The sequence below is a fragment of the Pezoporus flaviventris genome, unplaced genomic scaffold (genome assembly GCF_033815535.1).
Source record: "Pezoporus flaviventris isolate CSIRO_AGI_PZ_B2104156 unplaced genomic scaffold, CSIRO_AGI_Pfla_v1 ptg000035l, whole genome shotgun sequence".
Classification (NCBI taxonomy): domain Eukaryota; kingdom Metazoa; phylum Chordata; class Aves; order Psittaciformes; family Psittacidae; genus Pezoporus; species Pezoporus flaviventris.
Genome location: NW_026892583.1, coordinates 206,148 through 230,082, shown reverse-complemented (window position 1 = coordinate 230,082; position 23,935 = coordinate 206,148). Strand labels below are relative to the sequence as shown.

General features: G+C 45.0%; 1 protein-coding gene across 1 annotated transcript; it reads left to right on the top strand.

The window, feature by feature from the left end:
- The first annotated feature begins 4,494 nt into the window (after positions 1-4,494).
- LOC133273683 (acyl-CoA 6-desaturase-like) lies at positions 4,495-23,198 on the top strand. The gene is made up of 12 exons (XM_061462068.1): positions 4,495-4,951; positions 10,962-11,072; positions 12,369-12,566; positions 12,995-13,096; positions 13,994-14,119; positions 15,834-15,894; positions 16,369-16,445; positions 16,638-16,735; positions 18,125-18,221; positions 20,387-20,466; positions 21,416-21,541; positions 22,931-23,198. Exons 1-12 carry the CDS (start codon positions 4,745-4,747, stop codon positions 22,980-22,982), a joined length of 1,335 nt encoding a protein of 444 aa, XP_061318052.1. The 5' UTR covers positions 4,495-4,744; the 3' UTR covers positions 22,983-23,198.
- The last annotated feature ends 737 nt before the right edge of the window (positions 23,199-23,935 follow it).

Below are 23,935 nucleotides of genomic sequence, written 5' to 3'. Positions count from 1 at the left end.
TGTGTCCGTCTAACATGAGCCAATTCCAAAATATACCCATCTACATACTCATTTCTCGAGAGGGAGGATTTGCTCAGGCAAACAGACTGCTCAAGCCCAGTGTTTCCACATGTAGCCAGCCCTGTATAGATTATCCACGGCTAAAGTGACCAGCTCTGAAGTATGAACTTCCATGGACTGATTGATAAAGCTTGTTGTATACAAAATAGGTGCCAATTTCAATAACACTATTACATTGCTCTTGTGGAGCGGTCACCTGGTGGACTATGACCATCAGACAACACTGTGAGTTACCAATCATACGTATCATTATCTCTACTAGTTAAAAGAAGTCATGGCTTTGAATCTAGCTGTGGACATAGAGGACACAACCTTTAATGAGGACATTGAACAAATAAAACTAGTTCATGAATTTGCAAGTTAATTTTCTTCCCAAAAATCTGCCTTTGCAGTGGATCCTCCCTGCTTTCGTACAGGGAAATACCATAAGTGAAGCTTGAAGAAATGCAGCCTAAAATAATCAATTATATGTTTCCTTATCGCTTTCTCTATGTTGTCCAGTAACTCTCTCCATTTTCTTAAACATCTCTACATTCCTCAGTTTTGCAGTCTTATTCTGTATGGGATTATAAAGTCATATAGCTTGCAAAGGACCTCCAGAGCGCTGCAACTCAACCAGTATAACCTCCTGGCTCAAAGCAGAGCTGTGGTCCCTCTCAGCATAGTCACAGAAACCAGAGAACCAGCTGCCTTTAGCAGGAAAATCATCAGGATCCACCAGTTTACAAATGTACATGATTTTACTTTGCAGGAACAAGAGATGTTGCCTTGTTCTGAAATGCTGCCAGAAGTGGAAATATTAAAGTAATCCACATCATCCAATAGATATGCTATAAATTACAGCTGGACAAAAACCAGTGATAGATCTTTATCTGCACTGATTCTCAACCAGAGGTCTGCAGACTGCTCAGAGTCCATAAGCCACTGCATAGGGGTCCCACAAAGATGACTGAGAAATATATCTTCAGCACAGTTGTTTAAATTCACTAAACATAGATCTCTCCCTAAGACAACTGTATATATATACATATATAGAATTATAGAATAGTTAGGGTTGGAAAGGACCTTAAGATCATCAAGTTCCAACCCCCTGCCATGGGCAGGGACACCTCACACTAAACCATGGCACCCAAGGCTCTGTCAAACCTGACCTTGAACACTGCCAGGGATGGAGCATTCACAACTCCCTGGGCAACCCATTCCAGTGCCTCACCACCCTCACAGGAAAGAACTTCCTCCTTATACCCAATCTAAACTTCCCTTGTTTAAGTTTGAACCCGTTACCCCTTGTCCTATCACTACAGTCCCTAATGAAGAGTCCCTCCCCAGCATCCCTATAGGCCCCCTTCAGATACTGGAAGGCTGCTATGAGGTCTCCATGCAGCCTTCTCTTCTCCAGGCTGAACAGCCCCAACTTTCTCAGCCTGTCTTCACATGGGAGGTGCTCCAGCCCCTGATCATCCTCGTGGCCTCCTCTGGACTTGTTCCAACAGTTCCATGTCCCTTTTATGTTGAGGACACCAGAACTGCACACAATACTCCAGATGAGGTCTCACGAGAGCAGAGTAGAGGGGCAGGATCACCTCCTTCGACCTGCTGGTCACACTGCTTTTGATGCAGCCCAGGATACGGTTGGCTTTCTGGGCTGCAAGCGCACACTGCTGGCCCATGTTCATTTTCTCATCAACCAACACCCCCAGGTCCTTCTCCGCAGGGCTGCTCTGAATATATATATATATCTGAATCCAGCATTCATGGCATACATGGGCCTCAAAGCTGTTTTAAGAAGGGGGAGAACAACCAAAAAAACCAACCCCAATGAAAAAAATGAAACACATAAAACCAAACAGAAACAAAACAAAACCACAGCCAAAACAAGGAGAGAAAATGAGAGAGAAGGAAAACCATCTTCCCAGTGGCCAGCCAGGAACAGAAGCAATGGGGTCTTCCAGAAAACTGTTGTCTTCTGGGTGTTCTCTACAATGGACCAGGGAATCCACAGAGCAGTTTTCCAGTAGTAACAATACAGTTTTTATCCAAACCCACTTAAACTCGTTACTGAGATGATGCTAGCACTGACTGGATCACACTTCATAAGGGGCAGAAATTGCATGCTCCATGCACATGTAACCTACACATGATATTGGATATGTAAGTTTATCTATTGTATTATCCAGCATGTTCTAAAGTTATAAACTAAAAGCTATGAAGCAAAGGGTAAAAATACCGTGAAAGAAAGGATGTTTCTCTTACCCGTAGTTATCAATTTTTAGGAGAAACAAGGCAGAAAACACATCCAAATGCATCTGTGGAGGGCCCTGAGGAAAACTTGGTCCAGGTGTGTGGTTACAAGGGAAAAGCAGGCTACAGAGGGAACGTGTTTAGCATTACAAAGGTTAAAGCATCCAACATGCTATGCAGAATCTCCCATAAGATTAAAATCCTCGAATTCAAAGAACTCAGGACAGAAACTTTCCAGGTAAACTTATCCCACATCACAAGCAATGAGTTTCAGGTCCACCTTAATGTAGTGTCTTGCTGACATTTATTGTTGTCCTTGTCGGAGGTCTATTTTGAACCAAGCTAAATAAAACTAGCAAGTCTTAGGAAAACATTCCTTTCATTTCTGGCTTTCCTCACCCCCGCGCCACAGGAAAAGACTGTTTATGGCTGGGGCTGGACAGAAGCACGGCAGCACCAGGGCGGGAGGCACTTCTGGTTTCACTTGAGGAGGTGGTCTCTTATCCTATGCTGTCCTTCAGCAACAAGATATGATAGCGGGCTAGAGAGCAAATAAACAGTGTGAATTAAAACACTGGATCTTTAACTATGTGAATTCCTTCCCCTGCATTTTCATTCCAGGTCGGAACATAATGCGGTTGAAAGATGAGGTAAATAAAGGTCTGAGCTACCAGAAGGCAGTGTTGCTCCTATCCTAAGTTTGATCATACACCAGAATGCTCTTAGGGAATGCAGTCAGTACCCCAAAACGTTTTAACATCTTGTATATTAAATTTGCTTAGACTCAGACAGAGCCATTGCAGAAAGGATTAATAAAAACTCTATTTATTAACGCAAAATGGTCACAAGAAAAGACACCTATGGCCAGGAGAGCTCTGGGTCACAACTGCCTCTCCCTGGAGAGCAACTGCAGGTACCTTCAGGCATAAAAAAGGCAGCAGTGGAGATCCTGTGCCATTGTTTCTGCCCTTGCACCACAACACCTTGTGTAACTTAATGACAGAGATAAGTTTAGAATAAAGATGCCCCAAGGCAAGGAAAAGATGGCACAGTCCCACCTGGTAATGAGAGCATCGCCCTAAGCAGGAGCTCTCGAGCTTCGCCTGCTGTCAAACTGCTCTCCCAGGGACAAAAGCAAGCTGTCAGGTCTGACAGCCATCCGGTGGGTAATTCAGCATGACAAAACAGAGCAAAACAGCGCTAATTCCAGGCGGAGTAGCAAGAATCTGCTTTCTAAGGTCAATAGCAAGAGGTGAGGTGACAGTTCTGGGAGGAAAAAAAGAGGGCGGGTGGAAAGGAAAAAGGAAAAGGGGGAAAGGGAGAAAAAAAGGAAAAAAAAAAGGGAAATTAAAAAGGGAAAAAGGAAAAAAAAAAATAAAGGGAAAAGGGGAAAAAGAAAAAAAAAAGGAAAAAAATAAGAATAGAAGGGAGAAAAGGGAAAATGGAAAAACGGTGAAAGAGGGGGAAGGGAAAAAAGGGGGGAAATGGTAAAAGAGAGAAAAGGGTAATAAAGGGGGAAGGGAGGGGAAAAGAGGAAACGAGGGAAAAGGGAACGGAGGGGGAAGGAAAAAAAGAGGGAAAAAGGGGAAAGGGAGGAAAAGTGGGAAAAGGGGGGGGAAGAAGAGAAAAAGGGAAAAAACAGGAAAAGGAAAAAGGGGGGGAAGGAGGAAAACGGGAGAAAAAAGGAAAGGGATAAAAAGAGGGGTGAAAGGAAGAGAAAGGGGGAAAAAGGAGGAGAAGGGGGAACGGGAAAAAAAGGGGGAGAAAAAGGGGAGAAAATTAAAAGAAAAAAGAGAAAAAAAAGGAAAATGGGGTTGGGGGGGGGGAGGGATAGGGAAAGAAGAAAAAAAAAAAAAACCAACAAACAAAAGCGGGGGGAAGCTTCTGAAAGCAGGAGCCAAAATCCCGAGGCCAAGAAGCTGAGGAGGAGGAGCAGCAGCAGAGGGGTGCCCCCCCATCCCCCCCCCCCCCCCCCTCCCCATAGCCCCGCCGCCCTCCCCGGTGCGAACCCTTCGACAGATCGGGCCGGGCCAATGGCCGGGCCGGGCGCGGCGGCGGCAGCGGCGGGATTGGCGGCGGGGCTCTGCTGATCCCGGCGGAACCCCGGCGGGACCGAGGGTGCCGGGGGGGGGATGCCGAGGGGGGAAAAGGGGCCGAGCTTCCCCACTAAACGGGGCTATGTGCGAGGAGAAAGTGCATCAGTGCGGGAGGAGCAGCGCAGGGGGCACTTCCGAGCAGGCGGTGGAGCGGGGAGACGGCGGGGGCCGGGAAAGCGACAGACAAAGAGGAGGGAGGACATGAGCGAAGGGAGAGGGCAGGGGATCAGCTGAGTTAAACCGCGCGGCAAACGCATTCCTGGTTAGAGCCAGGGACAGGTTGCGTGTGTCCCCTCTACACCCTTTTCTTTTTTTGGGGGCGAGAAGACAAAGCGGCAAGTGGCTCCATGGGGAAAGGTGGGGAGAAAGGAGGGGGGTCGGGGGAGCCGGAGGCGCAGCTCCGCTTCTACACCTGGGAGGAGATCCAGAAGCACAACCTGAGGACGGACAAGTGGCTGGTGATAGAGCGAAAGGTTTATAATGTCACCAAGTGGGCAAACAGACACCCGGGGGGTCAGCGAGTGATCAGCCACTGGGCCGGCGAAGATGCCACGGTAAGGACCCAACGCACGGACACTCCCGCGGCTGCATCCCGGCGCTCAGCAGCATCCCCCCTGCCAGGGCACCGCCTTCCCGGTGCTCCCCAAGGAGCGAGCCAGCCGCCTGCTTCTCTGCCCCCCCCCCCCCCCCAACCTCTCTAACACTCGCTGTACACCCAGCTCATCTCCTTCGCTGCTTTTAGGAGCGCAAAGGTTGGTCCAAATACATGCAGCTCCTTGGCTTGAGCCATGGCGATTCGCAGCATCTGCAAGACCTGGTCGGTAGAGATTGCTCGGCTCTGCTTTAAGCCTCGCTGTTTTGTCTTTGTCTCTTGTTTGTGCTGTATCTGGAGTTCTAAATTCAGGAGTGGAGGCATCCCAAATCTCCCCCTCTTCAGTGTGTAGCTTATGACATGCAGATGCAGAGCAGCCAAGCGCAAGAAAGGGTTAAGGAGAGGCCAGGCTGTGTTTCAAAGTTGTTTCTGTGAGGAAGGTGAGCTTGAGGTTTAAAACAAGGAGCTTTTTAGCTTTATTTTTTACTCCAGGAGAGAATCCTCTGGAGAATTTAGCTACAGGTTTCTACAGAAAAGGGGAAAAAAACCCAGCCTTTTGCTAATGCTTTTCCTAGCTGAGTTCAGCTGCTTCATGTTTCAGCAACTTCAAAACCCCAACAAACAAACCCATCCAAACAGAATCCCTTGAAAAAGGAACAAATTGCCTCAGATTGTTGTCTGCACCCTGGTCAGAAGAGCATCCGGGAACAACTTCTCTCCCCAGGGTGTTATTAGCCCCTAGTTAATAAAATGCCTACTGCCTGGGAGCTGTTCCAATACCTGTGTAAGGGCAGGAGAGGCCAAGCTGCAGCATTAACTGTTCATCCCCCACTGCTCTTAACACCTTAGCAAGGAGGAGGCTCTGTGTGTGGCAGAATTAATTGGCAAGATTTACTAACCTTTGCTTTCCATCCATCTCCATTTGCCTGTCCTCTGTGGCTATTTTCCATTCGTTTCCTTGAAGCATTCATTTCCATTCATTTCCTGAGATGCCTTTTGGTATTCCTGTCCCCCTTCCAGTAAATCCTGTGAATGAATAGCTTTCTCCCTCAAAAAGATAGGCCAGGTTTTACTTTCAGCTGCTTAAATGCAGCCCTGCTGAAACCAGAGGAGTTTGACTCCTATCCCCAAGAATTTAACTCCAGTATCTCCACTTGAAACCAAAAAGCATCTGTTATTGCATTTGTCTCCAATCCTTACCAGGAAAGGACCACAGGTTTCTGATTCTACTTGCTGCTGGCCCTCGTCAGATCCACCTTCCCACTGTAGGTTGCATCCCACTATACTCAAGAGCACACTCTATGAAGGCACAGTCTTAAGAATACTCTGAAATTGTTAATTACAGCTCTGAGTGATAAAACCAAGTTGGCATCTGTTTTCCAGCTTCCCTGTGGTGAATAACAGTTTACTGCCAAAAAGAAGTCTCATTCAGGGTGAGCAAGTCTTGGCCTTGACCCTGTCAAGGCTTAACTAACAAGTTTCATTCTGTGTTGCAAGATATCACGACTGGAAGAGTTTAGGAGGAGGAAAAAGCAATGATAAAACTTCAGTTGAACATGTTTATGTTCCTAGTTTGTATGTGGCTTCCATCTTTCTCAGATTCTCCTCAGCATCACGTGCAGTGAGGACCTCTAGTCCAGCAAACGTAGAACCATAGAATGGTTTAGTTTGGAAGGGACCTTAAAGCTCACCCAGTTCCAGACCCCTGCCACGGCAGGGACACCTTCCACTAGAGCAGCTTGCTCCAAGCCCCTGTGTCCAACCTGGCCGTGAACACTTCCAGGGATGGGGCAGCCACAGCTTCTCTGGGCACCCTATGGCAGAGCCTCAGCACCCTCATATTGAAGAATTTCTTCCTAATATCTAAACTCTTCAGTTTAAAGCCCTTCCCCCTTGTCCTGTCCGTACCTGCCCTTGTAAAAAGCCTCTCTCCAGCTTTCTTGTAGGCTCCCTTTAGGTATTGGAGGGTAAAACCTCAGCATCTTGTCCATTTACCAGTCCTCTAGAGGATAGGGTGTATCCATCTACTACAAGCTGCCCACTGAAACACTCACTGAGCTCTATACCCATGCCTGGCCACTCTATCTTGCTTGGTGATACATGAGCTAATTCATCTCAGGATGCTCACAGGACAAGGTGAGAAGCTTCCAGGATAGCTGTCATGTTCTGCATGCTCAGCTCAGGTTAGGGGTTTCCATGCTAGCTTATGCATGAATTTCCCCTGCACATACTAACAACACTGAGCGTTCATTCGTTTTCGGCCATGCTTTAACACCCTGAGACAGCATACTTCTCTGGGGCAACCTGTCTTGGTATCACATCATGCACAGTTGCCTTCAGAAAATGAAGGCAAGAGTGTGCAAAGGCACCCTGCAGTCTCTCTGTTCCAGAGATGTTCAAGGATGTGAAAGAACATCCTTGTACTGACTGCACTAAGCACTTCAAATGCTCATGTACAATTCATACCTCAATAATACAAAGCTTATTAGCCAGCAGACCACAAAATTGGGAGGTCAGGTGTAAATATCATATGGCACTTCCCAAAGACTATGTTATGCCTTTCGCTCTTTATCTCCTCTAGAAAACAGAACTGAGGACAATTCCAAAATTCAGGTAGTATCTTATGTTTGGGACCTATTAGTGAAGGAGATGCATGAGATGTAGCTAATAAAAAGCAATCCTGTGTGATGATGGTAAGAGTATTCAGGTGATGTTTTTCTCGTGCCTGGAGGCTATACTGGAAAAGCCCATTCTCTACATATATCAATGACATACGTGTGTATTACTTGTCAGTGAAGGTAAAACTTTCCTGCTGCCAGCATTTCCCTCATGGCATAGGCTTGTGATGGAAGTGGAAGATAGTAGTGTAGTTTTGAGTAACAGCTGTGTTTTGACGTGCATGATGGCTTTTCTGACCAGTTCCAACCTTTACTTTTCATCCCATCTATAAAAAGTGAGGAACTGGGTTCAGAGGCAGAACTGCCTGTGGGAAAGTCATGTCAGAGCATTTATAAACATGTTTAGAAAACAGATGGGTACTGGCAGGGAGGCCCCAGGTAGACTAAAATACCTTTTAGGTGGTCAGGCAGAAGCTGCTGTTCTGAGTCAACCCCAATTCATACAACGTGAATCAGTGAGATCTCCAGGCAATACCTGGTCAGACCTCCAAAGGCTTTTTCTTTACTTTAAATAATATTGAATCAACATTCTGTAATGCTTCTCATGTGTCGACCCTCTCCCTCTTTCCCCTTCTTGCCCTTTTTTTGCCCCAAATTGCAAAACCTTGCAGCAGGTACAGTCAGCTTTTTCCAACTCATTCTGCTCACACATTTCAGTGGCATTTATGGGTCTGAGAGCTGAAAATGCTGCAGTAACTGAAGGACTAGTGAAAAAGGCTTAAGGCTGGTCTGCTACTAGTTGTAACTTTGTGCATGGCCTGTGCCATCAGGAGAGGATGGTGTTCCTTAACCTCAGATGGGCTGTGATAGTAGCACCAGAAAGGGAGAAGTATGCATAAATCATGGTAAAGCAAGTTAGGTTCCTCAAAGTAGAGAAGGAATATGGTGACTTGGGGCAAGTATTTCTTTGGATGGGGAATTCCAATTGTCTGTAGCTCTGGAAACAGCTTTGCTCATTCATTTTGGCACCAATAAAGTAACACCAGAGGCTAACCCAATGAAGTCAAAAAGTCCCACTTGTGCCAGGCTAAGTTTTACCAGTGATGCACTCCTCAGGAGAGAACATGGATAAATTGATCCAAACATCTCCCTGTGGCAACAGGGATCACTTGTCTATTAAATTGGTTCTCAGAGGGGATAGTTTGGGTACTGGTATGAGGAAAATCTGGTGCTTTACAGAAAAAGTGCACTTCAGTTTCATTTCTGGTATTTCAATTTGCCTCTCCCATTGGAATGACATCCCCCCCTTCTTTCTTCCCCCAAACTCTGGCATTTTATGGCTTTTTTAATCTTTAAACCATTCCCCAGGGTTTTATTTCTCTCCTGCACCTGTAGTAGCTCTTCTCTCCCCTCACCCCCCCTGCCAATGCTGCAGCTCTAACTTCTCGTGTATCATTTCTTTAACTTCAAGTTAAATGGCTGAGATCAGCTTTCACTCTCCCTCCTTATATGCCTCCCACAGCAAAAGTTCTATGGTCAGGGTATTATTCCAAAGCTCAATCCAGAGTCTTGGAATGAGGTGAAAGTTCCTATTGATTTTGGTGGACTTTGGGACCAAGGTTGTTGGCTGGTATTTTTGAACACCAGAGCCAGATTTTGATGGAGGTCAACTCTCAGAAGAGTAAGGTAGACACACTGAATACTGACCAGTTTGTGTTTAGAGCCAGAAATGAGATTTCAGTTGGTCTCTGCAGTTGTTAAGCAATGCGACAAAGGTGGAAAGGCTTGAAGCATGGCACTCCTTACTTCTGTTTTTGGCTGATTTTGATGTACCGGTCTTAGCACTACATGGAATTACATCTTTATACCTCTCCTAGGTGAATTTCTAGAGTTAACTCTAGTTCTGTGTAGTCAAGAAAAGGATGTGGACAGAGTGACAGTTTCTGATCTTGATCAACTTTCTGTTCCTACCACTGTATTTGCAACTAGAATTCAAGCCATGTGAAAGGAGGGGTAGGCAAGATTTCACTACGAGCAGCAGATGCATCAAATAAATGCTCCCGTCAGGCATCTGCAGGACATAGGTAGGCAAAAAACGTGTGGAAAAGGGAAGGAGTACAGAAAAAGAAGAGCCAGGCAAACTCATGAATGCCAGGATCCAAAAGACTCCACAACCAAAGCATTGTCCTTCCCTATTAGAAGTCTTGAAAATATGTGAGGAAAATAATATTCCAGCTGTGTTTCCTGCTTTTCCAGCCTCAGGATTCCATGGGCACAGGATTTATTTCACAAGTTTCCTCAACCTTGAGTTTCATCCCCCAGTTAGATTCTGTTGCTGAAACTCAACACATTATTTATGTCTCTTATCACATGTTGGAGGGGCTTCAGTAAAATGTACCCAATATTCAAGGCATGCACTGAATAGAAAATATAGAAGCAGCCTTGCAAAAGATTAATGAGCCTCTTATAGGGACAAGCAGCCATATACCACAGCACTGTAAATGACAAGAAGTCTTGTAATGCATATTGATAGCTGTAATCTCTTCAACCTGCTTAGCATTATTAGGATGAGGAAAGTTGCTTTATGGTGTAGGTCTCTTTTTGAATGTGGTCTTAGCCACTGCAAAGCTTGGTAACAAGCACTTTAAAGCCATTGCTTTAAAGCTTTGGTATACAACAGAGTTTTTGGGTTGATTCCTTTCTAAGACATTTTACTTGGACTTGCATGGAGGTGGAATTGCCTTTATATCTAGAATATGGTTCTAGAATAAAGAAAAGTTAAGGTAGCATTTGGTTACTCATCTTAGAGAACAAAAGGAGAAAAGCAGTCTCCAAAATGAGGAGTCACCACTTTTTCCTTAGCTATGTTAGTGCCTCTGCAGGTCTGGCCAAACCATCCAGCAATACTTTATGTATCTGCAGTCATGTCCAGGTTCAGTCACCCCCTCTCTTGAATTGCCTCCTCCAGGCAGCAGACTTTGAAAAGGTATTTATATCCTTGTGGGGATTTGCACAAATTCCTCTCTGCCTACTACCTTCTGAGGGAATTAACAGGATTTAGGTATTTAGTTGCTTAGAAAACATTTATTGAGGTGCCTTTCACCATATGGCTAGGTAACATCCCAGGTCTCACCATTTGCTTGCTACTAGATAGGCAAATTCGTCAGCCTTTGGTAGAAGTGCTGTGCTGACAATGATAACAGAGGTGGAAGCCACTCTGACACACCTCTTTCACAGTAACATAGTGGGGATGACTGCAGAGGAGGACAGTGCTGGATATGGATGGGAATGACGCAAGTAGGAAGCAAGAGCTTACTCCTGAATCTCACACAATTACTCCTATTCCCACTCCAGGATGCATTCCAGGCTTTCCACATCAATCCAACCTTGGTGCAGAAGTTTCTCAAGCCATTACTTATTGGAGAGCTTGCTCCAGGGGAACCTAGCCAGGACCGAGATAAAAACGTGAGTATTTGTTTCTGAGCTAGGGGTTCTGATGGGCATGTTCCCTGTTTTGTTCCTTTTGGGATGTCCTACAGGTCAGAGGCAGATTATAAAGCTCCAGAGGAGAAAAGTGGTCCATGACTGAACATCTGCATGTAGCAATATGCACATCCCAGTATAGATTAAAAGTGTGTGGAAGGGAGGTGACACATTCAGACTGGCTGTACATGTGGACTAGGAAATATGCACCACCTCTTGGTGTCCCTTCTGCTGTTCCCTCCCTGGCGACCGAGCTCTAAAACACGTATCACCACTTGCCTGTTATGGGGAAAGGAGAGGAGTAGGCAGGGAAATTTGTAAAGACTTCCAAACTAATTGCTCAGCACCTCAACAAGACTTGAATCTCTTCACTGTTCACTCTGCAGCTCCCTTGACAGATTAGCTCCTAGGAAAACACGTATTTGAGACTCAAACTGGCTTATCCTGCTGAGACCAGTATGAGCAAAGCTCTGGAGAGCAGCCACATTTGTGCCATGCATGGCATGAGCAGTAGGCACCTATGGGTTAGGAGAAGCAATGTCTCATTTTGGTGGCCGTGCTTAAGGAGCAGCAACCCAGCAAGTACCCTTTTTTTTCCCACTCAGCATCCTCAGGGCATCTCTGTATCCCTCCCAGACAGTCTGTTCATCCATTATTCAGGCACAGAGCAGGGCATGATTAGCTCTTGCTGCGAAACTCAATCCTGTCCCCTTGTCTGTGACTAGCCATGATTATGATATATCTGTATCACTCACAGTAGAAGAGACAATGGTGCATTAACTCAGGAATGCTCTTCTTGAATGATTGCATAGTACCTGACCCACATATTAAATAGATGATGGGTGCTCTGATATTGAGTGCTAATCATCAGAGCTCTGGAATTATGCATAGGTAATAGGATCACATTATCTCTTTCTCCAGCTGTCTCTTTAGTACTTGTAAAGCTCATTCAGATGAGAGTCATCAGCTGATGTAACTCTCAACACAGCCAGGTAGTGCTGCTGATTCACAGCTGAAGGCTTGGATTGCTCTCTTAGCTCAAGGTTCAAAATGCCAGGATACAGGCTCAGACCAGCCAGGATGTTTATTCATAGGGAATTGCTATGAAAAGCTAGAATACAGGGTGAATATGGAGGCAGGTTCTTCCTTACTTCTGGAGAAGCCAACCAACACAAAAAGCAGCCAGGATGCTTAGCATTTTATTTAGCCTTAGACTTCCTTAGGCTCATTCAGATTTACTTATAAGCTTCACACTGTGTCTTCCATGTCTGTTTGCAGTCCCAGCTGGTGGAGGATTTCCGGACCCTGAGGAAGACAGTAGAGGACATGGACTTGTTCAGAGCAAATCCTTTGTTCTTCTCTCTTTACTTGGGCCATATTATTGTAATGGAAGTGTTGGCTTGGTTAATGGTTTCATACTTTGGTAATGGCTGGATCACAACTTTCATCCTCTCCTGCATCCTTACAACTTGCCAGGTGAGAAATGGTGGGCACCGAGCATATTGGCTCCTCAAATCATTCAGAGAAGGCCAGCTACTAGAGCAGAACATTCACATCAGTGAAAACCATTCCCAACATACCTGCCACTGTGGTGCCAGTGGCTTCTGGCCACCCCTACCCACTGATGATGGTGGCTCACACATTTTTCTCACCTCTTTGGCCTTTCCTTCCACATGTTGGTGGACCTGGTAGTGTTAGGCTTATGGTTGGACACAACGACCTTAAGGGTCTTTTCCAAACAATGATTCTATGATTCTGTGTTCTCCTCCAGAGCGAAAACTGAGATCTTCAGCTTCTCACTTCAGTTATTTCCCTCTCTTCCTTACACTCAAAATTAGTCTTCTATCTCAATTTCCTTTTGTGCTTAACTCTGATTCCAAATGCTTGATTTCCCTTCGTCCTAGGCCCAGGCAGGGTGGCTGCAACATGATTTTGGACACCTCTCTGTCTTTAAGAAGTCTTCCTGGAACCACATCCTCCACAAGTTTGTCATTGGACACCTGAAGGTAAAGGACTTTATGGACCCAGTGCACTGTGGAAACAACTGCAGTCACTTTGACTAGGTTAAAGTAGGAAACGGCAGCTCTAAGTCTTTCTATAGTGAGGAGATGCCCAGCAGAGAAGTTAGTGACCACTGCACATGGTGCTGCTGTGCAGAAGAGATAAGGGACCCTAATCATAGCTATTACAGAACACAGTAGTTCCACAAGGTTCAGTGGAACTGCACCATTTTATAGCATTTGAGGACAAAGCTTATTACATTGCATAAACCCCTGTTTTAACATCCTGTCATGTTTTCACCATGCTCTCCACCATCCATTCAAGATGCCTTCAGAACTTCTATCCTCAGCTTCTATCCTCATTCTGGGCTTTTCAGCATCTGCCTTCAGGAGGAGCTTGTAGAGGGTGGGACACAGCTTTGCCCATTCTCTCGAACCCACTCCATCTTGTCTGGTTCCAGCAGAGGGAAACCAGAACAATAATTAGTAAGACATCAAGAGGGTTTAATGGTGGATTTGGTAGTGTCAGTTTAATGGTTGGACTTGATGATCTTAAAGGTCTTTTCCAACTTAAATGATTCTATGATTCCATGAATACTAATAACAACTAACAACAGCTATTAATAACAACTTCACATGTGGGAAGATATGGTGACATGCAACTCAGAGTGTATTTATTCCCTGTTCTTTCAATCTGGATGATCCCTAGTAAGGGTAAAGCAGCCCTCTGAATCCAGCAGTCTCACAGCAACTGACACCTTGGCCACTTACTGCTTATTGCTGTCTCAAAAATGAATCAGAGCTTGGCCATAATCTGAGTTGCACCATTGTAGTTTATATTAATGAATGGGTAATCCTACCATTAGAGGAATTGTAGTTTCCCATGGTCTTGTATCTGCCCAGGGTGCCTCTGCAAACTGGTGGAACCATCGTCACTTCCAACACCACGCCAAGCCCAACATCTTCAAGAAGGACCCAGATGTCAACATGCTGCATATTTTTGTCCTTGGAGATACGCAGCCTGTTGAGGTAAGGGAAAGGGGGTAAACCGTGGAAAACCATTGTTCTAAAGGGCTTCAGAGAATGCTTGTGCAAAACCAGGAGCTGGCTAGTGTTGGTAGACATGATTTACAGGAACGCTGGAAAGGGAAATGCTTCATCCAGGGATTTCATCTGTCTGATGAAATGTTGTCTGATAGGAGTTTGCCATCAGACCCTCCCAAACCTCGGGCTGAAGAGCAAGATTGACTGTGTCATTCCCTATCCATTACCTATACTGATGATGGAAGAAAGTGTTTTGGGGTAGCTTGGGAAAAGCAGTAAGGTGGGATCGGAAAGAAAGTAGAAAACCATTAAAGACGACTTCATCCCTTTGGCTTGAAATACCAACATGAGAGGAAAAGAATTGTGTTCCTCAGTACTTCATCAACAGTGTTCCAAAACTGATCTTCCATTTCCACAGAAAATACCTTCCAATATTAGTCAGCCCTGCTGTGCCCCCAACAGTCTGTACAAGCCCCTCACCACTGAAGCCTTTGCCATGCAGTTAAAGGGATGTTGCTTGCATAAGCAGTAACTTCTTCCTTTCTTACATTAACTACATACTGACATGGTGCACATGGAGTAACAGCCTGTTTAAGGGATTGTAACTCAATATGTCCTTCTAGAGCCAACAAATTTACTACCTACTCTATAAAAACCTAGACAAAGCACTTAAACCGTGTATCATTCGTGGTCTTTTTTACAATGGAACAAAGATCTCTGGTTTTAAAAACAACAGACAAACCAAAGAACACAAAATGCAGGAACATTTGCAGCAAAGACAACGCAGGGGAATACAACTTGAAAAGTTAAGGGTTTCTCAGCCAGCTTTTGTACTATTGAGAAAGGAACTCCAGACACATGTAGGGGGACATACACACTGGTATATGGACATGTATAGAGAATGTCTTGCACACAGAATATTCAAGAGGCAGAAGGGCTCTTCTATGTGGCTAAAATGAAAGCCTTCTCCTGGGGTGTAAAAAAGCCCCTATCAAGAAGATGTAAATTAGTATTGCACTCTTAAATGTGTGGGTACCACCCATTTAAATCTTGTGCCTGATAACTGGGTTTAAAAGCAGACCATGGTTGCAGCACTTAAAGGAAAATCTAAGGATGTAAACATTTATGACAAGGAAAACTGGATCTTCTTCCTATAAAATATATGAAATATTAGGTCAGCATCAGTCTATCCCAATAGTCCTTCATACTTGCATATAACCCTTTTACAGGCAATGCTAAAAAGACAGCCATTGAGAGCCCAGACCAGAGTGAATGATGTGCCTGATGTATTGGTGCTATAAGACTTACCTTCATGGAGAAATTGTTATGCTGGAAGCAAAAATACAGGTTCAAAGCAATCCAGATTCTCCATGCATTAGCCCCTTGTGTGATCACTCCTGCAGCTCAAAACAGACACATATGTATAGCTGCAGATATTTCACTATAGAGATGGGTGCTGAAAAGAAATGGGAACCTGCAAAAAATACAATAAAAATTATATTCATATCAAGCTAAAAGACCTTTTAAAGAGATTTCCACCTATCACAATTAGAAAGTCGATGTATCTAACCATACAAAAACACGTGGTGGTGGGAGTTTAGGCAAAACTCTTCACTCAATAACTAAAGAAGTATTGCAGAGAATCTTCTCTTTCATGTGTCCTATTCCAATCCTGAGCTTTCTCCTCTGTGTTCTGCAGTATGGCAAGAAGAAACTGAAGTACCTGCCTTACAATCACCAGCACGAGTACTTTTTCTTCAGTGAGTATCTGCACTCTTCCTTTTTCCCTGAATTCCAGTGGACCTTTCCAGCCCCTACTATGTTAGCAGAGCAACTCCTGAAGTCTCAACTCATCCTCAGGATGACTATACCCTGAGCAGGTCCCAAAATCAGTTCAGTGTATTCTTCAGTGATACCCAAGCATCTTGAACATTGCCAGTATGGCAATTCCCAGCTAAGACTGGGAAATAACTTCTGTGTGAGAGGCTCCATGGGAAAAATGCATGTTGCCATTGCTCTTTGATAAGACAAGATGAATGGGTGTGCAGGAGAGCCTCCTTTCTTCACAGAAAGGCAACCTTTCACTACTCTCACCAGCGCTAGGCAGAACCAGAACTAGTTCCTAACCCTAGGAAATCCTAGGTTTCCCTAGACCCAGTCCTATATCACTGCTCACTCATGTCACACACCTTTCCACCCCTCTGATGTCCAAAACCTTTCCTTTTGCTTTGCAGTCTTCCCACCCCTGCTCATTCCTGTGTATTTCCAAATCCAAATCATCTCGACCATGATCAAGCGCAGGTTCTGGGCGGTGAGTGAAATGTGCCTTAGATCTTCATGGGGTCTGGTTGGCTCATAAGAAATCACACTTGAGTAGGGAGGGAGGCCAGTGGGCAGGAATCACACTTTGGTGCATTAATTACCCAGTGTCCTAACATCACCAACAAGGACATATTACATGAGATAAGCAAAGTGATGCCTAATGTCTTCTCTCTTCCCCTAGGACCTAGCCTGGGCCATCAGCTACTACATACGCTACTTCATCACATACATCCCATTCTATGGTGTTCTGGGATCCCTGTTTCTCCTCACTTTTGTCAGGTAGGAGATAAAGGGCATCCCTGCTGCTCTCCCCTCCCTGCAGTGCCAGATGAACTGGCTCAGCTCCGCTGTACCCCACAGGCCTTTTAGGTTCTTTGCAGTCATTGACCTCACTGTGTGTTATCTTGCTATTCCCACTGCTTCACTTTCCTCTTTATCATCTCCCAATTCTACCTCCCTGCAGCAGAGCTGGTTCTGGTGCTCAGCATCTTTCCCTGCCTGCATCTTCTCCCTTGTGATGGTGCAGCCAGGATTCTCCCTTCTTTCCCTGTTCCCTGTTCTCACATGCTGCCTGATTCCAACACACGTATGCATTTTTTTTCCACTTTGCTCAAGTCTGGACCCTTCCAGAGAGCCTCAGGCCACTCTGTTTGTTCCCAGCTTACTGGGAAGGTGATTCAAGATCCCTCCTGAGCACTGCATGTGCTTCCCCTGTGAGAGAAATGCTCACTGCTTCTCCCAGTGTGGAAGGCTGCATGACCTGTACACAGGCTAGTACTAAGGGATAGCATTTAGTCCCACAGTCAGCACTAGTTTTAAGGGAAACTTTTAATCACAGTGAAAAACATTTTCTCGAGCCAAAATTTTAAAATTTTTTTGAGTAAAAGAAATTACAACAAATGTGCAAAACCCATCACAGCATTAGAACTTTTGCCTTCACAACATCTAGTGTCTGTAGCTTCAGTTTTCACAGTTTCAAAACACTTTGGAACTAAGGAAAAGAGATTCAAGAGACTTACCTGAAGTACCCAGCCAACCTTTTCAGTCTGAAATCAAGCTGAAAAACTTACAACTGACCCATTATTCCCAAAACTTCTGTGTTTTTATTAAGCTAAAAGTACAAGAGGCAAAACTGCAAATTCAGATTAAATGCTCTTTCAGAAATAAGCCTAAAGACTAGAACAAGGATGCTTCTGGACAACTACTTTGTCAGCATACATTTAATTCTCAACATAGAGAAACTGGGCATTTCTGTAGACTATACAGATGCTAAAAATGCAATTATATACCATAAGCAATAAACGAGCTGCTCTAAAGTGGTACCCAGGCTAGGGCAAAGTTAAGACTTAACACTATAGGTACTGAGAGAGCAAAGGGAAGCTGGGAGCTCCAGTGTGCTGAGCTCAGCACTCAGAAAGCTAACACCAATGGGCAGGTGGATTTTGAAATGACTGTATATCCATCAAGCAATGGGAAAGATGAAAACAGTTCTGAGAATTCCAGGTTCTGGGAAACCCATCACAGAAGTGATTCACTCTGGTGTACTCATAAAGAGAGGTATCTACTTCAATACCTCAGAGAAATTCTCCCTGTTAAGCCCACTCTATTTACCTCTTACCCCCATCTGCAATGTAAATTGTTCTGCTTTCTTGCCTGTTTGTTTGGAAGGTTTCTGGAGAGTCACTGGTTTGTGTGGGTCACGCAGATGAATCACATTCCAATGGAAATTGATTCCGAAAAGCACAGAGACTGGCTTAGCTCTCAGGTAACTGGGAAGGGAAAGGATACCCCTCATTCACCCCAAAATGGATTAGAGATTCATATAGAGAGCACACAAGAAGCTTAACATGAACTAGCAGTGTGTGCTCGCAGCCCAGAAAGCCAACCGTATCCTGGGCTGCATCAAAAGGAGCGTGACCAGCAGGTCCAAGGAGGTGATCCTGCCCCTCTGCTCTGCTCTTGTGAGACCTCACCTGGAGTATTGTGTGCAGTTCTGGTGTCCTCAACATAAAAAGGACATGGAACTGTTGGAACAAGTCCAGAGGAGGCCACGAGGATGATCAGGGGCTGGAGCATCTCCCATGTGAAGACAGGCTGAGAAAGTTGGGGCTGTTCAGCCTGGAGAAGAGAAGGCTGTGTGGAGACCTCAGAGCAGCTTCCAATATCTGAAGGGGGCCTATAGGGATGCTGGGGAGGGACTCTTCATTAGGGACTGTAGTGATAGGACAAGGGGTAATGGGTTCAAACTTAAACAGGGGAAGTTTAGATTGAATATAAGGAAGAAATTCTTCACTGTGAGGGTGGTGAGGCACTGGAATGGGTTGCCCAGGGAGGCTGTGAATGCTCCATCCCTGGCAGTGTTCAAGGCCAGGTTGGACAGAGCCTTGGGTGCCATGGTTTAGTGTGAGGTGTCCCTGCCCATGGCAGGGGGGTTGGAACTTGATGATCTTAAGGTCCCTTCCAACCCTAACTATTCTATGATTCTATGTGTTACCTTTTCGCCAGGTACTAGTATATGGTCTCTGTCCATGTTGCATACCAGAAAGATGTTCTCTCAGAGGCTGCAATACTGATCAAGACATTGAAATCTAAAATTCTGTAATTAAATTGACAATCAAAAGATTACTTTATATTTGAGGCAGTACCAGGTTCAAGAAGCATGACCTGCCTTTTCTGGGTGGTGTATTTCAGCAGATACAGATGAGCAAACAGAAGAGCCCCAACAAAAATCAAAGCTGAAGGGGAGCTCAATATATTCCTCAAGTTTATATTTCAGCAATAAGGATTGAAATGAAAACCAGATGCTTTCTACCTCGTTTTAATGCCTCAGGGGCAGATAAATCCACTCTGCTGAAAGGATACCTCTTATTTACAGTGCTCCAAGCCCTATTCAGACCTAGAGGATAATGAGAGCAACTTTGGCACTGACAGTAGGAATTGGGTATTACTGAGTTGAGAGAAGAAATCATCTTTCTTAGCTAGTATATAATTACTATTCCTAGTTTTTAACAGGGCCTTGAAGGTCAAGTTTCAAAGTCAGTTTCTCTCCCTCGTGCTAAATATGCTAAAACACAAGAAAAAAAGGTGCTAAAAGTGCTATTTAGGAAAGCACCTACACATTTGTTTTAAATTAAGCATGTGAATAGAGTCACTGAAGGCTTGGATGCATTCAGATGTTCACCTTAAGCTTTTGCTTAAGCACCTTATGCAACCGGAATTTGTAGGTAAAGAGGTTGTGAGAGTGAGAGATTTGGGGAGGGGGCTTATAAAAGAAAGAGAAATGGGGAAAGAAGGATAAAATGTGTTTGTGATAGAGGGAGATAGGCCTCTTTGATGTGGTTTTAAGATGCATCTTAGAAAGGGTGAGGAGCATATGTGTCCTATGGTTATGATGTAGAAATCACAGCTTAGCCACTCTGAGTAAAAGAGGATTTTAAGCAAGACTACCTAATTTTACCATCATTAGTAGCAAGAGTAGTTAAGATTTCCAGAATATTCAGACCTTGTGCTTAAGGCAAAGTGAGCAATAACTAGATGGGATTTGGAAAGCAGCTTTCTGTGTCCATGTACTTTCCTCCCATTTTCCACCTTGGTACTGTTGTTAACCACCTGATTTTCAAAGGGAAGGGGCTGAGATTTATAAGTCTATACTTGGGCTGCTAAATTACTTGTCACCAAATGTCCATAAAGTGGCTCCTGATCATGTCCCTTTTACCATGGTCAGCCCAACAGTTGTCAGTAAGCCCTGAAAGGAGGATTAAAGCTCCCCTTGCTGCAACCAGCTACCTCACAGCAGCAGTCTTGTGCACTCTGACAGGTCGGTAGTGCAGTAAGACCCAGATCAGCACTCTGCCACAGGCAAAGAGGAGCTTGTTCTGACTTTAGGGTGAGACTTCACTACTCTTCACAGCTGCTCTCTTGCCTTCCCAGATGGCAGCCACCTGCAATATCGAGCAGTCCTTCTTCAATGACTGGTTCACCGGGCACCTGAATTTCCAAATTGAGCATCAGTGAGTATGGACCCAGCATCATTTGGCCACTACCAGGTTGTCACAACACAGGACATGAGGGGAGGGAAAGTCTGCTAAAGACACATGTGTGGGATGGGGCAGGATCTTTGGAGCGCTACCATATGCCAAGGAAAGAGAGGCCAAGAATCCTGGGGGTCATAGTCTGCTTCTACTACAGACATGGCGTCTTTTCCTGCTACCAAATACTTCAGCTTTCACTTTCACACTTTTAATTTGGGGTTTAAATGAGAGTCAGTGGTACATCTCTACCAGTTACAATGGTATGGACTCAAATTCTAAGCTAACTGCTGGAATTTGAATATCCAACTTCCTCTCCCCTAAAACACTTCAGTGTTTAACAGCATCTGGCATCTGTGTGGGAGTGCACATGCTGTTGGATACCAGGTTCCAGGAGAGAGATTAAAACCAGGGCCATAGGGACAGTCTGTTGCTAGTGAAAACATTGAATGTAAAAGAGCATTGAAGAGGGCAAGGTGATCCTAAATCCTTCTTTACCTCCTTCTCTGCTCCATGAGCTTCCAAAGGTGGGAAAGGAGGTCATTGGGAATTCAATTCAACAAGAAACATCTAGGACTTCCCAAAGGGAATAGGCAGGATTCCAGCAGCCTGGGGCTGTTTCCTCACTCCTGCTTCCCCTGTATTGCACTTGGAGTGTCCTCTCCAGCACAAACTGCCTTTCATTGTCTTTCTTGAGCACAGCTTTGTTCTGAGGCATGGCAGGAGAATCAAAGCATTCATTTTTCAAAGCCTCCTTGAAACAGAGGACTATAAAGCATGGGTATCTCTCTGTGCCTCTCTTGTCTGCTTATACAGCTTAAGGAGAAGGCATTAATAATTAGCCTCTATGAGGAGGCAGCCAGAGGTGCCCATCCCTTGGGTTCGGTCTCTTGCGTCTTCTCAGGTTTGTTTTCTCTTTTCTCTATTCAAGCCTGTTCCCAACAATGCCACGGCACAATTTCTGGAAGGTAAAACCTTTGGTGAAGTCATTATGTGCCAAGTATGGAGTCCAGTATGAGGAGAAGCCTCTTGGAAAAGCATTTGTAGACATCGTTGGGTAAGGTCCTTTTAGTATCATCTGCAGCTTGTAATTCATTGTTCCATGGACATCCTGTGTTTTCTAGAACACAGAATTCAGGACATTATAGAACTTTCAGAAATACCATGGCAATATGTTGTAATCTGGTGTCATGACGTTACTAATCTTCATATCTATAGTCCAAGGAACAGCCACAGTAGTGTTGACCCACAGCAGAGATGACAGAGCTCCACTGACTTAGTGGACTAACATCAGGTGACAGCAGAAGGCAATAGGTGATGGGGGAAGAAACTGTCCCCCAGAGCAGCTTCTGCAGCCGAAGTATTATCAAAGTTCCGAACACTTAGTGTTCAGATAAGTTGTAACCTGATCTAATAGAGACTCTTTGTAAATGCTCTTCTGACACCTGGTGATTCTTGCTTTTAGGACCTGGCAGCATATCTTCAGGCTGCAAAATGAGATGAAGCAAAGGGGAATGAGTCTTGTTACAGCCCATGCTGCTTTCCATCTGAGCCCTGTCGGCAGCAATGGTCTATTCCTTATAGGCACAGCTGAAGACCAACCTAATAGCCCTTGCCAGGCAGACTATGTGTTAATGTTTCTGTCTCAGTTACTCCAAGAGGAATAATTCATGATAGGGAACATGAGAAAGTATTCTGCAGTCCAGATCTCCACTTGCAAACCATTCTGAGCAAACACACATTAAAGCTGCTTGGCCCCACCATTTAGAAGAGCTGAAAACTGGTTCAAAACCTGCTTTGCTCTTCTCATCCAGTTAGCACAGGACAATGGATGCAACACTGGGACCCAGCGGGGTGATGTCCAGCATCCCCCCGTATAGTGCCCACATCCCTACAAGAGTTCTCACAAACCATCTCAGCAATCACTTGCCCTGACTGAAGGCTTTTGTCAGAGTGGAAATGTTTAAGGTCAGGCTGGACGGGGCTTGGAGCAACCTGCTCTAGTGCAAGGTGTCCCTGCCCATGGCAGCGGATTGGAAGTGGAGGAGCTTTAAGGCCTCTTCCAACACAAACCATTCTATGATTCTATGACTTTGGGGGACAAATCAGCTCAGCCCTGTCACATAATACCTGCAGAGGTGATGCAGATGGGAAATTCTGTATGATAATTCCCAGGGGGGAGCAGGGAAGCACCTTCAGAGGTGCAACATGGTAAGCACAGGCAGTTCTGCTCTGCTGTTTATTCAGGGCCAGAGGGGCTATGAATAACAGAGTGGGCATCAGGTGAAGCTCTTTCTCACTTTGGCTCTTCTTGCTATACTGGGGAAAGACATTTGGTGTCTTATGGACTCGTATTCAAGTTCAGTTACAGGCTTCTTTGTAGGGAAAAAAGGACAGAGGCAAGATTCACACACCAAAAAAACCTTTCTCCATTTTTTTTCCACAGGTCCCTAAAGAAATCTGGAGATCTATGGCTGGATGCCTACCTCCATAAATGAACATGAATCTTAATGGGGAGGTGTGAGTGACAGGGAGGGATGGGGTGTATGGGGGGGAAATCACACACATGTCTTTTACTCTCAGATCTCAGTCTATAGCTACGTGCACAGTTGGAGGGGAGTTTCCCGTCTTGGCAGCTGCTACTGGGGATGGGCTCAGGCAACCAGTTTAATCCAGACAGATCTAAAATGTGCTTCAGAGGAGGAAATGTGATGCCAGTATTGCACAAAATGGAAGGTTGGGAGAGGAGGGAGAGAAGTGTTTAAAAAAGGGGCATTAATATCCAACCTTCACCTTCTGTTCATAAAATTCATTCTAATTCTACCTAAACCACACAAGCCCCTGATTCAGACGCTCTTATGAGGGTTGTTAGGCTTCAGTGAGCATTTGCAATCCAAGGACACCCCAGTCAGCTTCTGCCTCTTTCCTCTTTCCTGCTTTTGTCTATAAGAATTGCTCAGCGAAGAGTTTCATTTTGTTATCAAGGATCCATGCTCACTGTCACAACAGAGAGCTCAGGTGGGCTGTGATGCCCATCAGCCCTGCCCAGAGCCCAGCTTCCTCCTTTCTCTCCCTCCTTCCTTTCTCTAATCACTTTAGGAAAAGCTGTGATACTGACCCTGCACAACTAAAGTCTAACCACCTCTCAGCAGGGTTAATATAGCTGTATTTTTACAACCAGCCCCTATTTCTAGGGGTCCACGGAAGATCTTGGGGCTTAAACAGCAAAATGTCTCTTTTGGGAGACGTTGTCTCTTTAATGAGCACCAGCTCTGGCATAGCATTATGGTTGTCAATAAATTACACAAAAGACCAACATAAGTCATAGAAGGAAAACTTACTAATTGCAGGTGATGGCTCCAGTGTAACCACAAATGGTCTTTTCACACCAGAGCAGTTCCGTGTGCTGCAGTACCCCACGGTTCCGCCTGCCTGCACATGCCTGGCACAG

Bases quoted from the DNA above. Each gene is read 5' to 3' on its own strand.
- LOC133273683 (XM_061462068.1), top strand. From the start codon at position 4,745: ATGGGGAAAGGTGGGGAGAAAGGAGGGGGGTCGGGGGAGCCGGAGGCG. The intron at 16,446-16,637 runs GTGAGTGAAATG...CTCTTCCCCTAG, and splicing joins TCAAGCGCAGGTTCTGGGCG to GACCTAGCCTGGGCCATCAG. The intron at 18,222-20,386 runs GTAACTGGGAAG...TTGCCTTCCCAG, and splicing joins GAGACTGGCTTAGCTCTCAG to ATGGCAGCCACCTGCAATAT.